This window comes from Pongo pygmaeus, chromosome 23 (assembly GCF_028885625.2).
Source record: "Pongo pygmaeus isolate AG05252 chromosome 23, NHGRI_mPonPyg2-v2.0_pri, whole genome shotgun sequence".
Taxonomy (NCBI): domain Eukaryota; kingdom Metazoa; phylum Chordata; class Mammalia; order Primates; family Hominidae; genus Pongo; species Pongo pygmaeus.
In genome coordinates, this window is record NC_085931.1 from 50,591,162 (window position 1) to 50,607,140 (window position 15,979).

Consider the following 15,979-nt stretch of genomic DNA (forward strand, 5'->3'; position numbering starts at 1 on the left):
GGTTCTGGCTGGGCTTGGTGGCTTATGCCTGTAATCCCAGCACTTTGGGAGGCTGTGGCGAGAGGATCAATTGAGCCCAGCAGTTCAAGACCAGCCTGGGCAACAGAGTGGGACCCCGTCTCTGCAAAAAATAAACAAATTAACCAAGTGTGGTGGTGCATGTCTGTAGTCCCAGCTACTCGGGAGGCTGAGGTGGGAGGTTTGCTTGAACCCAGGAATTTGAGGCTGCAGTGATTGGTGATTGTGCCACTGTATTCCAGCCTGGACAACAGAGCAAGACCCTGTGTCAAAACAAACAAAAAATTCCAAATCAGCCAAACAAACCAGTCCTGGTTCTGCTATTGACTGGCAGGGTGGCCCAGAGTACATCACTTGGCTTCCTCACCTGGCACCCCCCATCTGTAAATGGGTGCACGGATCCCCCCACACGGTGGCTAAGAGGGTTGACTGCATTGAGAACCTGGCGCTTAGTAGGTGCTCATTGATGAGTCACTGCTTCAGAGTCTTGTCTGAGCCTCACACCACCACCCCTGGGTGCGTTTACCATCCTCTGTCTGGAGCCTCAAAAAATTAAAGTAAGAGGGGGAGGATGAGTCTCTGAAACGTCCTTTATAAAGCAGCTCCAGTGGCAGCCATGGTTGCCCGGGCTCTGCGCAGGGCCTGACTATGGGCCCGCTGGTATTTTTGCTCCACTCGCTCAGCTCCCAGACACTGCTCTGCGGGAAATGATCCACCCCCATGTTTATTTTGAGCAGCCCTGTCTGAGGTGGTGCTTGCAGAGAGAGGTGGCCCAGGACTTCCAAAGGGGGTGCAGGGAGAGAAAGAGAGGAGGAGAGGGTGGGTGAACTCCCTCAGCCCTTCTCCTGCAGGGGAGGCAGCATGGGGGGCCTTGCCCCATACCCCATCCTGGCTGGCAGGGAGCTCTGTGACACTGAGGGGTAGGAGGTGAGGGTGTGACATCTGTAAAGTGGGGCAGAGTGACCCCGGGCCTGGTCACAGGGTGCTTAAATGACAGGTTAGACTGCAGGTGCTCAAGCCTTTAGGATGACCGCTGCTGCTGAAATCTTGGGGGCATTACCCAGAGAACAGCTTGCTCATCCAGGTTCCTCATGGCAGCAGATGCTGTTTCTTGCAGGGCATGGCCTAGAAGGAGGGGATGGGTGAGGTAGGGTGTAGGCCAGGCAGGGGCCTGTGTGTGACTCATGAAGTGGTGAAATGGGGCTGAAATTCCCACCCCCTGGGTAGCCCAGGCTGTGTGACGGGCAGGTGGGACAGGTCAGCTGGGGTGGCCAGGCTTCTCCAGGGAGGCCTGATTCTTTCATCATCACTGCTGTCATTGCATCACAGCTCTTCCTGGTGTGATCCTCCGGCAGTCTTGTGGGGCAGGCTGGGGGAGCATCTAATCACCACCAGGCAGATGGGGAAACTGAGGCTCAGTGAGGCAGATGGCTTGCCCAAGGTGCCAGGGTGAGCAGCGACAGAGCCGGGCTCCCAGAGATTGAGGTCAGCTGTGGACAGCTGAACTGGAGGAAGGCATTGCTCCTAGGAGCAGCGTCTGTCTCAGCTTCTGTCTCTCCTGCACACACCCATGCAGGCCCTGACTCCTCCTGAGCTGGGCAGGGCTGCCCTGCAGCCTCATCATGTCCTGGAGCTGGAGGCTAACCACCAAGTTGGAGAACAAAAAACAGAAGGTTGGGGTGCATGGGCAGCAGGGCAGGGTGCGGGGAGCCTCCTGGGTAGGGCTCACCCCAGGCCAGGGCATAGTTACTGGCCCCAGCTCCCAGGGGACTGCATTCAAGGCCTCTGAGTCAGTGGCTGGATCAAAGCTGGCTTTATTCTTCCTTCAGCAGCCCCTGATGTGTCAAGTCACTGCCAATCCAGGTCTGGGGTGACTCTGGGAAGTGAAGGATGGGGTGGCTTAGTGGCTGACATTCCAGCTCTATAGGGGCCCAAGGGAGAGAGACACCAACATGGACAGCAGTCATGAAAGGCTTCCTGGAGGTGATGGCACTGGGAACGGATCCTGAAGGATGACTAGGAGTTCATCGGCGAGACGGAGGGACAGGGACCAGGAGCATAGGTATCCCCCAAAAGGACCCTGAGTCCTCAAGAAGGATGTGTACAAGGGGCAGGGCAGACAGTGCAGGAGGCCAGGAGGGCTGTTCATTCAGGAGGACCTTGGAGCCGGTTTTATCCTTAGGGCAATGGGGAGCCCGGAAAGGCGTGCAAGCAAATGACACATTTGTGCTGAACTGGGGCCTCATCAGAAAAGCGGGGCAGGTGAAGGCACTTGGGCCATGGAGGTGGGGATGTGGCCCGAGGGAGGAGACCTAGGTTTGAGGTCTGACTTCAACACAGCCTGGCCATGACCCTGGGCAGTCGATTCTCTTTGAGTCTCAGGCTCCCTGTCTGTGAAATGGTGATAATATAGGGCTTGAGACTGAGAGGAGATAATGCATGGGGCGTGCTCGGCACACCCGGCCCATGGGAGGGGCCTAATCAACGCTAGCTGCCATTATTATGATGGGGATGGTGCTGGGCTGGAGGGCTTCCCGGGGGACCAGCTGACCTCTGCACACCCTTATCTACCCCTACAGAAATGGTAGAGGCTGGGCAGCCTGGTGCCACCCAAACCTGCATCGGGCAGGGACTTGCAGGCTCCCACTACTGCCCCCTACCTCCTGCCTCTGGCTGAACTTGGTGTTTTCAGTCCTTCAGCACCTCCGCCTTCACTGGGTGGTCTTTGCCACCTCCAGCGAGCTTTCTGCCATCTGTCTGTCTGTCCTGCTGTCTGTCTGCCTGCTCTTTTTGTGTCTCTTTCTGGCCGTATCTATGGTTCCCATGGTGTCACTGCTTCGTTGTCCTGGTCCTTCTTCACATCCGTGTCCCTGCTTTCCTCTCTCCATGTCTCTGTCTCTCCGTGCCCCACCTTTGCCCCTCACTCCCTTGTCTCTATCTGTCTGTCTGTCTGTCTGTCTGTCTCTGTCCATCTCCGCCCCTCCCTCTCCATGTCCCCTCCTCCTTGGGCTCCCACTTGCTGTGTCTATATTCATCTGTGTGTCTCTGTCCCAGAGAAATGCTTTCGGGAGTGATGGATGGTCCATTAGAAAAAGATTAACAGGTGCGCTGAATGGAGAAACATCTGTTGTGAGGGAGGAGGAGGCGCGGGGTGACCTTTTGGATGGCAGTGGCTCACCGCATCCCCGGTGGGAGTGCGTGCGTGGCGCGTGCGGCCGGAGCCAGCTGATCGTCATCACAGAGTGTCAGCGCCTACAGCTTTCATCTCTGCGGACATCGCTTACTGGGCTGGCAAATTGCTGGCTCTGAGCAGCATCTGGACCCTGGCTCAGCCCTCCCCACCGAGGGTCCCTCTCAGGGTCCCACTCCTCTTTTGGGATGACTTCTTGAGTCAGATGTAATTACAGATGGAAATGGGCCTTCTCCTTTCATCTGGGCTTGAGAGGAGCTGGCAGTTTTATTAGCTTTCCCAGGCATCAGGCTGGAAGCTGGCGCTTGGGTTGTTATTTTTTTTTCCATCCTCCTTTTAACCCACATGGAGTCAGAGTCAGGTCCTTGCGGCTCCCTGTTGCTGATGGAGGGGGCTCCTGCTTTTGGTCCTCTGCTCTCCCACCTCCCAGCCAGTTGAGTCCTCCACCTGCACACCCTTCTCTGCTCCCTGGCGCCGGCTCTCTCTTAGCTTCTCTGCTGAGATGTCGCTGCCTCCTGACCCCACTAGCACCACTCCCCTAGCCACCCCCCGCTTTCCTGGCATCAGCACATACCGGCTTGGTTTGTTAACTTGGTTTACTGGGCTTCGGCCCCAGAGCATGAGCTTCTCAAAGGAAGGGACAGTGCCCTGACTCCCTCACCATTGCCCACCCTGGTAGCTCGAGCCCAGCACATCATGTCATTCAAATCTGTGGCAGCCATGCAGGAATGAATGAATGAATGAATGAATGAATGAATGAATTTGGCTGCAGTCCCCGTGTGGTGTAACAGGAGAGCAGTTTGGAGTCCAGCTTGGTTCAGTGCCCTGCCTTTGCCGTCACATCCCTGCTGGGTGGCTCTGAACAAGTCATTCCCCCTCCCAGTTTCCCCAGCCTCAGTCTCATCATCTGTAAAACGGAGAGGCTAACTTGTGTTGGGCATCAAATCAGGTCTCAACAACAGTGCTTCCCTTCTCTGTGATTCAGGCAGGGATGACCTGGCACCACAGTGAGCACACACCAGACACTTCAGCAGTCCCGGGGGAGCCGTGGCGGGGAGAGAAGGGGCTGGGCCTCGTGGGAGCCTTAGAGAGAGGCTTGGATGAATTAGATCCTTCACTTGACCCCCTGGTTTTATAGATAAGGAAACTAAACTCCAGAGGAGGGGGGAAGCGACTTTCTCAGGACCACACAGCCACTTAATGTCCAAACCAAACCCGGACCCCTCCAACTTCCCCCACTGCCCCCAGTCGTGGCTTCTAGTGTGGCCTGCTTTAAACACTGGGGTTCTTTGAACAATGCCATTTGCAGGATATCAGTTAAAAACCAGGGATAAACAGCTCTAGGAGCAGAGGGAGGCTCTGCGGCTGTTGGAGGAGGGAGCTAGTCTTCCTAGACTAGAGGAGTGGCTTTGGGCAGGTCCTCTAACCTCCCTGGGTCTGAATATCCTCCTCCGAGAGCTGCTGGGTGTGCTAAGAGCCACCATGGGTGCTCTGTGTGCAGGACTGTGCCTGGCATACAGCAGGTACATTGTGTCCATCCTCCTTTCATGGGGCACGATGTCCCCAGCCACCCTTGGTCCTGAGATGGCCATTGCTGGGAAGGGGAGAGAAAAGTTCTGCACAGGCGGGGGTTAAGGGCAGGAGTGTTGGAGCCAGGCTGCCTGGGTTCAAATCCTGGCCCCACCACTTGTTAGCTCTGCGGCCTCAGGCAAGGGACTGGTGTCCTGTGAACCCGCATCCTTGCCTGCCTGCAGATGGGTTTTTGTGAGGGGCTAAGTGAAGTGATGCCTGTAAAATGCATAGAACAGTTCCTGGCACGTGGTAAGTGCTCACTAAATGGGTTAGTGACGTCTAGCGACGCCTGTCCTGCTTTCCTGTCTTGCTCTGCATCTTAGCCGTGTGACCTCAGGCTGGCCTCCAAGCCTCTTTTTCGTCATCTGTAAAATGGGTATCAGAACACTTACCTCGTGGTGCACTACAAGACCCATTTTCAAATTTGTGGAAGGTCAGCCCTGTGGGGTCCCCCAACCTTCACCATCTCAGCAGACCTCTCAGGACCCTGAGGTAGCAGAGTTGAGAGGGGCCCTCGGGGCCTTGAGCTGTGGTGAGGACACCGACCTGCCAGGGTCACACAGCCAGGGTGGGTGTCCAGAGGGGATCCACAGCTGCCCTCTGGCCTGACTGGGTCTCCATTCCCCACCGCAATGTCCCACAGCCGGAGGAGCTGACCAACATCCTGGAGATCTGCAACGTGGTCTTCACCAGCATGTTTGCCCTGGAGATGATCCTGAAGCTGGCTGCATTTGGGCTCTTCGACTACCTGCGTAACCCCTACAACATCTTTGACAGCATCATTGTCATCATCAGGTACCCCTCCCCCAACCCACCCGGCAGCAGAGTGGCTCGGGGGGAGATTTACTGCAAAGACCCCAGCCAGTATATAAAGGACATAAGATGTCTGTGGAAACCCGTTGCACTGAAACAATTATCGAAATAGTCAAACATTTGTGATTTATCAACATATTTCTGTAAAGTTAAACAGCACGATCTAGCAGCGGGTCTGTGACAGCTGTCTTTCCAAGGAAGGGATGGGCATAAATAATATTGGGAAACAGCTGCATCGGCTGTCACGTGACGTGAATATATCATTTACTTTGATTGCCACAAAGCCATAGGTACTGCTAATTCTCTGTGGCTTCCTATTTACATTGATAACCAAAAGACATGTTAAATCTCAAAAAGAGGACAGCGACATCCATGGACCTCCGGATTCTAGCCAGAGACTTCTTGTGGGGGTGGTGGTGGTCCATGGACTCCAGGTGAAGAGCCCCTGATTAGCTCGTGGCGTGGAGCAGCATCCAACATATTTGTTGGATGGATGGATGAATGGAAGCTCTGTCTCTCTGTTTTCCCTTCTCCCTCTGTCTTCCTTTCCCCCTGGCCTCCTACTGCTGCCTCCTACCTGTACCCCGGGCCTGCCCTGCGGGACCGCAGCATCTGGGAGATCGTGGGGCAGGCGGATGGTGGGCTGTCGGTGCTGCGGACCTTCCGGCTGCTGCGCGTGCTGAAACTGGTGCGCTTCATGCCTGCCCTGCGGCGCCAGCTCGTGGTGCTCATGAAGACCATGGACAACGTGGCCACCTTCTGCATGCTGCTCATGCTCTTCATCTTCATCTTCAGGTGAGCCCACCCCACTGGGGGCCATACCTCAGCACCTGCTGAGGCTGTGGGCAGGAGCCACCTGCTGTGGCTGGGGGAGGATGTGGCCCACTGTGCTTCTCTGGACAAAGCCACCTGGACCTGGGTGTGAAGCCTGACACTGTCCCTCAGTCCCCTGTGGCTTTCAGCAAGCATGACCCCCTGAGCCTCAGTGTTCACCTCTGTAAAATGGGACCAACGCTGCCCCGCCTCCCTCTGCCCTGCATTTTACTGAGTTGACTGAGAATGAAACAAGGTGGGTGGGCAGTTTGGTGCATGTGAGTCCGATGAGCCTCTTCCATCCTTTCCCCAGCATCCTTGGGATGCATATTTTTGGCTGCAAGTTCAGCCTCCGCACGGACACTGGAGACACGGTGCCCGACAGGAAGAACTTCGACTCCCTGCTGTGGGCCATCGTCACCGTGTTCCAGGTGAGTGGCCTCTGTGTGTTCATGTGTGCTGGGGAAGCGATGGGACAGTAGGCCTGGGAGGGGTGGGGCTGATAGCTCCCATGCCTCCCTGTAGAGCCTAGCCCTGGACTAGGGGTACCCCAGGGCTAACTGTGTCTCCCCAACAGATCCTCACCCAGGAGGACTGGAACGTCGTTCTCTACAATGGCATGGCCTCCACTTCTCCCTGGGCCTCCCTCTACTTTGTCGCCCTTATGACCTTCGGCAACTATGTGCTCTTCAACCTGCTGGTGGCCATCCTGGTGGAGGGCTTCCAGGCGGAGGTGACTGTGGTCTTGGCAGAGGAAGCATCCCCACAGGGCCTGCAAAAGACTGGGCGAAGGAGAGGTGGCCTGGATGGGGGAGGGCTGCAATTCAAACTTCTAGCAGGCAACCTATCCCTAAAGAAAGGGATTGCTGATGAGGTGGTGAGCTCTTCATCATAGGAAGCATGCAAATGGAGACTGCGTCTGCTATCCCTGCTCTCCCCCAGGGATGTAGGACTAGGCTTCTCCATCTCTGAGATTCGAAATCCCCCAAGATTAGGGACTCTGGGCCCTGCTCCCTCTGTTCTCTGAGGCTCTGGGGATACTCGCAGTCAGGCAGATGTAGGGTTGTGGCATAGGTTCTTGTTAGCATCTCACTTCTCTTTTCCAATCCTCAGTTTTCCCGTTTGTAAATGGCTGTGGAAACATCCATAGAAAAATTCTAGAGGGAGCTGGGAAGGGAGGAGCTGGGCTGACCTGCATTCTAACGTGACGGATGCTCTCCCAGGGTGATGCCAATCGCTCCTACTCGGACGAGGACCAGAGCTCATCCAACATGGAGGAGTTTGATAAGCTCCAGGAAGGCCTGGACAGCAGCGGAGGTAAACAGGCCCTCGCTTGTCACCTAGAGAGCCCAGAGCCTTCCCCACAGATCCAGGTGGGCAGAGGGGACAGCGTCTGACTTCCCCTCAAGCCCAGGCTCAGGGACTGCTACTTATCTATGGTTTGTTGTTTATGTTCATAATTGGAAAATATGTGAAATCTCAGAGGTCAGTGACACCCATGGACCCCTGGGATTCTAGGCAAAGGGGTAGCTGCAGCCCACTGCATCCCTCCACATACCAGGGCCCCTTGGTTAGAGCCTTGGGGCCTTAGGTCAAGGTGTAGGTCTGGTCCTACCTGGCACTACCGGGCATCTTGGAACAAGTATCCCCCAACCCTAACCCAGTGTCTTTCTCGTTAACCGAGGCGGACAGTCTCTGCCTTGTTTCCCATAGTGGGCATGGGAGTGAGGTGTCAGGCTGGTCCGGAGCACAGAAGGCAAGGGGTCCACACATACCTAAATAAAGCTAAGAGCCCTGCAGGTGGGGCGAAGGGGAGGCACTGTGATGAGGTGCAACCAGGAAGACTTCCTGGTAGAGGAAGCCTCCTCAGAAAAGCTCTCCATTTTTGCTCCTTCCTTGTTTGTTTGTCTCGTGGCTCCCTTGCTGTTGTTCTGTCCTGTCTGCCATCTGTCCCTCCCTCTGTCTCCATCTCACTCCTCCAGATCCCAAGCTCTGCCCAATCCCCATGACCCCCAATGGGCACCTGGACCCCAGTCTCCCACTGGGTGGGCACCTAGGTCCTGCTGGGGCTGCGGGACCTGCCCCCCGACTCTCACTGCAGCCAGACCCCATGCTGGTGGCCCTGGGCTCCCGAAAGAGCAGCGTCATGTCTCTAGGGAGGATGAGCTATGACCAGCGCTCCCTGGTGAGTCCTTGTGGGGAGCTCTGGACGGGTGCTTCCTGCTGGGGTGTGTGTGGAGGGGCCCTGAAGAGAGGTACCTGCCAGTCTAGCCTCAGACTCTGGTGCCCAGCCAAAGTCAGGCAGGGGCCATGTCTGTTGCATTCCTGGGTGCCCAGTGCCAGAGTGGGACCTGGCAATAAGGAATGAATGAAGGCCTAGTGCCAGTGGGGTCTGGTGCAGAGAATTAGATTTTCATCTCAGCAGCAATGTGTAGGGTAAAAAGAGCTGGGCTTTGGAGTCAGGCAGATTGCAGCTTGAATCCACCTTCTGCCACTTCCAAGCTGTGTGACCATGAGCAAATTACTGCCTCAGTTTCCTTACCTGCAAAATGGGAAGATGGCCCTAACTTGCTGTACCTTCCTCAAGGGAAGTGAGGTGGCAGGAGGGGATATAACCTCCGGGTGGATGTGCCCCCATGTCCCTGTGGATGTAGATGGGAGTGAGGTGGAACAGGGAGAGGAGCTCTAGGGTCAAGCCCATTCCGTCACCCGCTGGCCAGGCGGGTGGTCTTAGAGCCACAGCGGGGGTGCAGGCTGCCTTTGGGCACCTGGTGCCCCAGCTGTGGGTGTGCCTGTGGGGCGCTGACCCGAACAGGAACTCCTTCCAGTCCAGCTCCCGGAGCTCCTACTACGGGCCATGGGGCCGCAGCGCGGCCTGGGCCAGCCGTCGCTCCAGCTGGAACAGCCTCAAGCACAAGCCGCCGTCGGCGGAGCATGAGTCCCTGCTCTCTGCGGAGCGCGGCGTTGGCGCCCGGGTCTGCGAGGTTGCCGCGGACGAGGGGCTGCCGCGGTCCGCACCCCTGCATGCCCCGCACGCCCACCACGTTCATCACGGGCCCCATCTGGCGCACCGCCACCGCCACCACCGCCGGACGCTGTCCCTCGACAACAGGGACTCGGTGGACCTGGCCGAGCTGGTGCCCACGGTGGGCGCCCACCCCCGGGCCGCCTGGAGGGCGGCGGGCCCGGCCCCCGGGCATGAGGACTGCAATGGCAGGATGCCCAGCATCGCCAAGGACGTCTTCACCAAGATGGGCGACCGCGGGGATCGTGGGGAGGATGAGGAGGAGATCGACTACGTGAGTGGGGGCGGGGCCGAAGGGGACCTGGTGCGGTGGGATAGGACAGAAGCGGGTGAGGCCCCCAGGAGGCGAGGCCCGAACGGGCAGGCCCACGGGGGGCGTGGCCGGGGCGTGGCCGGAGCGGGTAGGGCTTCAGGTGTGAGGCGGGGGGGGGGGTGGGGGCGGGGCCAGAACTGCCCACACCTGAGCTGGGCCGGCTCCTGGGAGAGAAGCCCTCCCTGGCTGCCCCTGGGTGGGCAGAGAGTTCGGAGGTGACCCTGCGACCCCAGTTGGCGGGATGGCCGCATGGGCGGAGACCGGCAGCCCTGCGCATCGCTGACCCTCGGCGTTCCGTCCTCCTCTTGCTAGACCCTGTGCTTCCGCGTCCGCAAGATGATCGACGTCTATAAGCCCGACTGGTGCGAGGTCCGCGAAGACTGGTCTGTCTACCTCTTCTCTCCCGAGAACAGGTGGGCGGGGCCAGGCCTGGGGTGAGGGTTACAGTAGGGGTGACGTGGGAGGGACGGATCTCTGCCAAGCCAGGCAAGGCCATTGGTGGCGCTCTCCCAGACCACAGCGGACCCTCCTGGCCCAGAGGTGGGGGACTCCAGGGGAGAGTGCAGCCTCCTGAGGGCTGCTGGGTGAAGATGGATTTGGGGAGTGGGATTGGCTGGAGGAGGTCAGGGAAGAGACTCAGCCTTGGCTTCCAAGATCCCTGGGGAGCAGGGGTCCCTCTGGGTCTAGGCGAGGACTTTAGGCAAGATGGATGTTGGTGGCCAGGCTCTCCTGGGCTCTCCTCTAGTGTAGGCCATCCCTGTGCTGGGCACCAGGTTGAACCATTCTCAAGTAGCCTGTATGGCTTGCATCTGAGGGGACATCAGAAGGCTTCCTGAGGAGGAGGCCTTTGTGCTGGGCTCTGGAGGCAGGTGGCATTCCAGTAGGCACATCAGGGGCTGTGAAGAGGAGGAGGCTGGTGCAGGGGCAGGGAGCAGCCTGAGGGAAGGCCTGGGGCGGAAGCAGAGGGTACTAGGCAGCGTGGTATCCTCCTGACAGGCTCAGGGATCTGGGCTGGGGAAGCCTCGAATGCCAGGGAAAGGTGGGTGACCTCATGGTGTGGGTGTATGGTCAGAGAAGGCGGTGCCAAGTGGGCACCATGAGCAGGTGTAGAGTCGGCACCTGGCCAGAGGAGAGGATAGGGGTTGCTTCCTCGAGGCCAGCGTGGTCTGCACTGCTGCCTGGGCCCTCTGCCTTCCTTCTGGCCAGGGTGGGAGGCAGCTGACGCTCAGGCAGCCCCCGCTCACCCTGCCCAGGTTCCGGGTCCTGTGTCAGACCATTATTGCCCACAAGCTCTTCGACTACGTCGTCCTGGCCTTCATCTTTCTTAACTGCATCACCATCGCCCTGGAGCGGCCTCAGATCGAGGCCGGCAGCACCGTGAGTGGCTATAGCCTTTGGGCAGGGCAGGGGCCAGGCCAAGGGACAGCTCGCCAGGGCTGAGGGGGGCAGAGAGACCTCACCGAGGTGGGGAGGCGGGACGGGGAGTTTGCCTTTGGGGCGGGGAAAGCGTCAGTGAACTGAGAGGTGGCAGCCTCTCCTCTACGAATCTTGGCCAAAGCAGCGGCTGGCCAGTGGCTGGGCAGCTCTGGGAGCCCTTGGGCCGATGGTATCTTCCGATGCTTTCAGGAACGCATCTTTCTCACTGTGTCCAACTACATCTTCACGGCCATCTTCGTGGGCGAGATGACACTGAAGGTAGCTCCCGGCTTCACCCGGGACCCCTGCCAGCCCCAGCTCGGGTCCCTGGCCCCGGGGTCAGCCCCTGCCTCAGCTTGTCACTCGCCTGCCATCGGCTTCATTCCACTCGTAGCCCCATGGCCCACCCCTCCGGGTGCCAGCCCCTGGGCTGGGCTCCCGCGACCCGGAGGGGGTCAGCCGCGTCCCCATTCACGGGAGTCACAACCCCGCCAGACAGACGGGTACGGGGAACACTGAGTGTGATGGAGGCACCTGCTGGAGGTGTGGGGCGCAGGGGAAGCATCCCGCTGGGGCGCTTCCCAGGGCGGGCAGTTTTGAATTGGATTTGCCAGAGGCACCGGGAACCTAACGGGGCGGCCTGCTGGGCCCTGACCCTGCCCTGTCCCCGCCCATCAACCGGCCTCAGAGGGCGGCCTGAACCCTCCCCTTCCCTCCGGCCCCGCCACTTGCAGGACCCGGCCCCCTCCCCAAAGCCGCTCAGGCCTCGCCCCGCCCCCTCGCGTAGAGCCCGGCTGGCCCCGCCCACCTGCCCGCCCCTCCCGCGGCGGCCTGACCCCGGCCCCACCCCCGCCCCAGGTTGTCTCGCTGGGCCTGTACTTCGGCGAACAGGCGTACCTGCGCAGCAGCTGGAACGTGCTGGACGGCTTTCTTGTCTTCGTGTCCATCATCGACATCGTGGTGTCCCTGGCCTCGGCCGGGGGAGCCAAGATCCTGGGGGTCCTCCGAGTCTTGCGGCTCTTGCGCACCCTACGCCCCCTGCGGTGAGGACCCCTCCTGGGCAGATAGGGGAAAGTGTCATGCACTGTACAGGGAAGCCACGGGTCGAATTGGGCCCTCACTCCGCCCTCCCTACCCGCCCACTCGGTCCTCCAATAGTGAGTGCCAAACACCCTGCGCTGTTTCCGGGGGAGGGGTCTGCAGACCCTGGGGGTGGGGCATGCTGGAAGAGCAGGGCTGAAGCTGGACCCCAGTATTGCTGCCCACTCTGCGTGTCCCTGAGTGGCTCGTTGCCATCTCCGGGCATCAGTCCCTAGACCAGGGTGTGGTGTGGACCCCGAGGAGCTGGGCACAGTGAGGGGTGAGGGCAGGTACCCTGCTGCTGCTATAGATCTGAGGCCTGGGTGCAGCTTGCCTCCTGTTCTGCCCGTGTCTGGGTTGCCTGGCCGCGTTCTCTGCATTCCTGGCGACTGTCCTCATGCCCCAGGGTGTTCAGCCCTGGTGAGCCCCGGGGACTCATGCCCTGGGATGCTCAGCCCTGGTGACTCTGGGCTGAGTAGGGGCTGCCTCCTGGCCTGGCCAAGGGATTATGTGTGCCTGGCCTCTCCCTGCCCTCAGTGTCATCAGCCGGGCGCCGGGCCTGAAGCTGGTGGTGGAGACACTCATCTCCTCCCTCAAGCCCATCGGCAACATCGTGCTCATCTGCTGTGCCTTCTTCATCATCTTTGGCATCCTGGGAGTGCAGGTGAGGGGTGCCCAGTCTGGGCAGGGACTGGGCTCTGTGACTGCGGAAAAGGAAGTCTCAGACAGCCAGGGGAGAGATTCCACATTACAACCTCATGCGCCTTGCCAGCTGTGGGCTCCTCCTCCAGGGAGGGAGACAGACGTGGGCCCAGATGACTGAGCACAAGACAGGCTGAGTAAACGCGATCGAGAGGCAGGTTTCTCTCTGACTTGCAACCCTCACTTGTGAGAGCACCAACCTTGCCCCCTTTCCCTAGCTCTTCAAGGGCAAGTTCTACCACTGTCTGGGCGTGGACACCCGCAACATCACCAACCGCTCGGACTGCATGGCCGCCAACTACCGCTGGGTCCATCACAAATACAACTTCGACAACCTGGGCCAGGTGAGCACCGCCCTCCTAGCCCTGATCAGACCCTCCCCTCTCTTGGATGCCAGTGGCTCTGGGACTCACAGACTTGGCTTGTCTTGCACTGCCAGGACTGACACTGACTTCTCCTCTCCAAGCCTCAGTTTCCTCTTCTGCAAAATGGGTAAGGGTAGCACTCACCTCTCAGGTGAGATGAGGCTTAGAGACTCTGTGTGCAGAGTGCCCAGCAAACGCCTGCACTTAGTAGGTGCTTTGTGAACATTGGTTCTTGGCTCCCACCCCCGACCCAGGGACCCCTGACAGGAGTTTTAGAATCAAGCAGTCCTGGAGGTGAATCCAGCTCTGCCGCTTTCTGTAGGTATGGCCTCCCTGAGCCTCAGTTTCCTCATCTATGAAATGGGAATGTTATAGCCTGCCAGGCAGGCTGCGGTCGAGATGAAAGGATATCAAGTCCTTGGCCCAGGGTGGTACCCTCTCCCGTCACCCACCTGCTGCTCTTTGCTCTGTTGACATGCAGACCCCTGCCTGATGTCTGCTTTCCCCTTGGTCTCCTCTTCTGGGGGCCTGCCAGGCATGACCCATCTGGGCAGTGCCCCAGGTGATAGCCCTTGGCTGACTGCCTCCCCTTCCCTGCTCTCATTTCTTGAGGGCCTGCCCAGGAGGCCAGGTATGTCCAGATGTAGGCACGCATTGCCCCAGGGCACACAGGGAGGAGCAGGCTCCAGCTAGATCCCACTGGAGGGCTTGCCCCCCAATGGCACCTGGGAGGGGAGCCACGGGGCCTTGGAGGGGCAGTGAGTGCCCAGGGAAAGGGTATCAGGAACCAGGACAGTCACTACCCCTGCCGTCCTGGGGAAAAGATGTCTTAGGAAGTTGAGGGGGAGCCTGCCAGGGGCCTTTTGTGCCCGTGCTCCTGACCCCCTTCACCTATGGGCCCCGCTCCAGTGCCAGCCCCACCCCTTTGGAGCATTTCTGGGTCTACTTGGCATCGGGCTCTCCTGGAACCCTGCATGGGGTGTTCTCCGCACTTGGAGCCCCCTGGAGGGTTCCAGCCTGGCCTGCAGCCTCTGACTCCTCAGTGGCCCTTACCAGCTGTGTGCCCTCAGACAAGTGCCAGACCCTCTGTTCCAGTGTCCTCATCTGTCAACGGGGACAGTGATGGCAGGTCCTTGGAATGTAGGAGCCTCCTGTGCCCTTGGCAGGGGGTCTTCCTCTGCTCTCCCTGCTCCTGGGTCTGAACACTTTCTGGACACCTTCGGCACCATTCCCACCTGGGAAGGGAAGAGGAAGGGGTCTGTGCTCTGGATGGTGGGAAGGAGGGGCCAGTGCGGGGCCAGAGACTCATTCCGGAACCCCATGCCCTGGCCCACGGTGGCAGGAGCACAGAGGGGGGTGTGACCACCTCTGCCCTGGGGAGAGGGCTTCCTGAGTAGGACATGTGACCTCCGGGCAGTTTCTGGTGAGATGGGACCCTTTGTGAACCTACTAACTACTGGTGCAAAGATGGCACAGGAGGCTGTGCTCAAGTTCAGTTCAGAAAACCTTTACTGAGCACCTGCTGTGTGCACGGTTCTGTGCTGAGTGCTGCAGAACCAGATGTGAACTCACTTAAGGGACGTGAGGATGCTGATCTGCCATCTATGTGGAAGCCTTGGGTGGCTGTGTTCTGGGAACCACCTCCTTTTCAAAACCAGGGAGAGGAATTATTACCATTTTACAGATGAGGGAATGGACCCATAGACATAGAGGAACTTGCCCCAAATCACATAGCCAGTGAGTGGCACGGCCTGGGCTCTGACCCGGGGCTCCTGACCCCTCTCACGAGCTCCTGTTTTCAGATGCTGGGGCAAGCGTGTCTTACCCATTGGAGTAAGGATGGCAGGGACCGTCTGGTTGAGCCTCAGCTGGCCCTCCCAGCACACCTGCCAGAAAGGTATTTGTTAGCTCCATTCTGTGGGTGAGGGGACATGAGTTCATGAATTTTTTTTTGCCCAAGATCACACAGCTGGATAATTTCAGAGCTGAGACCAAAACCCAGGACCGTGGGTCCAGCACTTTTTCTTCTATAACAGCAACTACGAGAGTATGTGGCAGGCACATAGTAGGTCCTTAGGAGAGTTTGTTGGATGAGGGCACAGCTCTGCCACACAGAGAAGGCTTCTTTGTCCCTCTGCCTCCCAGGGGTAGAAGAATAGAGAGCTGAGGAGGGGTGGCTGCAGCTGGAGTCACTCACAGTCCTCACCCCTGCATTCCCCCTCCCCATGTCTCCCAGGCTCTGATGTCCCTCTTTGTCCTGGCATCCAAGGATGGTTGGGTGAACATCATGTACAATGGACTGGATGCTGTTGCTGTGGACCAGCAGGTGGGTGTAGCTGGGACCAGGCCAAGTCTTGATGCAGGGAGGGACATGCTGTCCTTGGGGTCCAGTGGTTTGAATTTGAAACTGGTGCCAACGAGACCCACAGCCCCAGTGTCTCCCCACTGTCAGCACAAGCCACCCCTCACATCCTGGCCTGAATCTTCACCATTACAGCCACTCCTTGGGTAGCGTAAATCATCGTTCCATTTGCTTTGGCAAATCCCCCCACTCTGTGTGAAGAGGCATCTGAGCTGCTCCTGCCTGGAGGGATGCAGAGCCTGGTGGGTAGAGAACCAAGTGCAGGCAGAGAAGAGGGGCTGAGCCAGCTGGCAGAGGAACAGAGAGGGTG

General features: G+C 58.8%; 1 protein-coding gene across 3 annotated transcripts in view; it reads left to right on the forward strand.

The window, feature by feature from the left end:
* Nucleotides 1–15,979, forward strand: part of CACNA1I (calcium voltage-gated channel subunit alpha1 I) — a 133,076-nt gene that overhangs the window by 95,896 nt on the left and 21,201 nt on the right. For all 3 annotated transcript variants that reach the window (XM_054470172.2, XM_054470170.2, XM_054470171.2), the window contains 14 exons: nt 5,424–5,575; nt 6,203–6,388; nt 6,720–6,837; nt 6,984–7,139; nt 7,630–7,723; nt 8,389–8,591; nt 9,235–9,705; nt 10,057–10,157; nt 10,998–11,121; nt 11,371–11,439; nt 12,019–12,203; nt 12,778–12,904; nt 13,161–13,286; nt 15,544–15,633. In XM_054470172.2, coding sequence (XP_054326147.1) covers nt 5,424–5,575; nt 6,203–6,388; nt 6,720–6,837; nt 6,984–7,139; nt 7,630–7,723; nt 8,389–8,591; nt 9,235–9,705; nt 10,057–10,157; nt 10,998–11,121; nt 11,371–11,439; nt 12,019–12,203; nt 12,778–12,904; nt 13,161–13,286; nt 15,544–15,633 — 2,202 coding nt within the window. The remainder of the gene's footprint in view (nt 1–5,423; nt 5,576–6,202; nt 6,389–6,719; nt 6,838–6,983; nt 7,140–7,629; nt 7,724–8,388; nt 8,592–9,234; nt 9,706–10,056; nt 10,158–10,997; nt 11,122–11,370; nt 11,440–12,018; nt 12,204–12,777; nt 12,905–13,160; nt 13,287–15,543; nt 15,634–15,979) is intronic.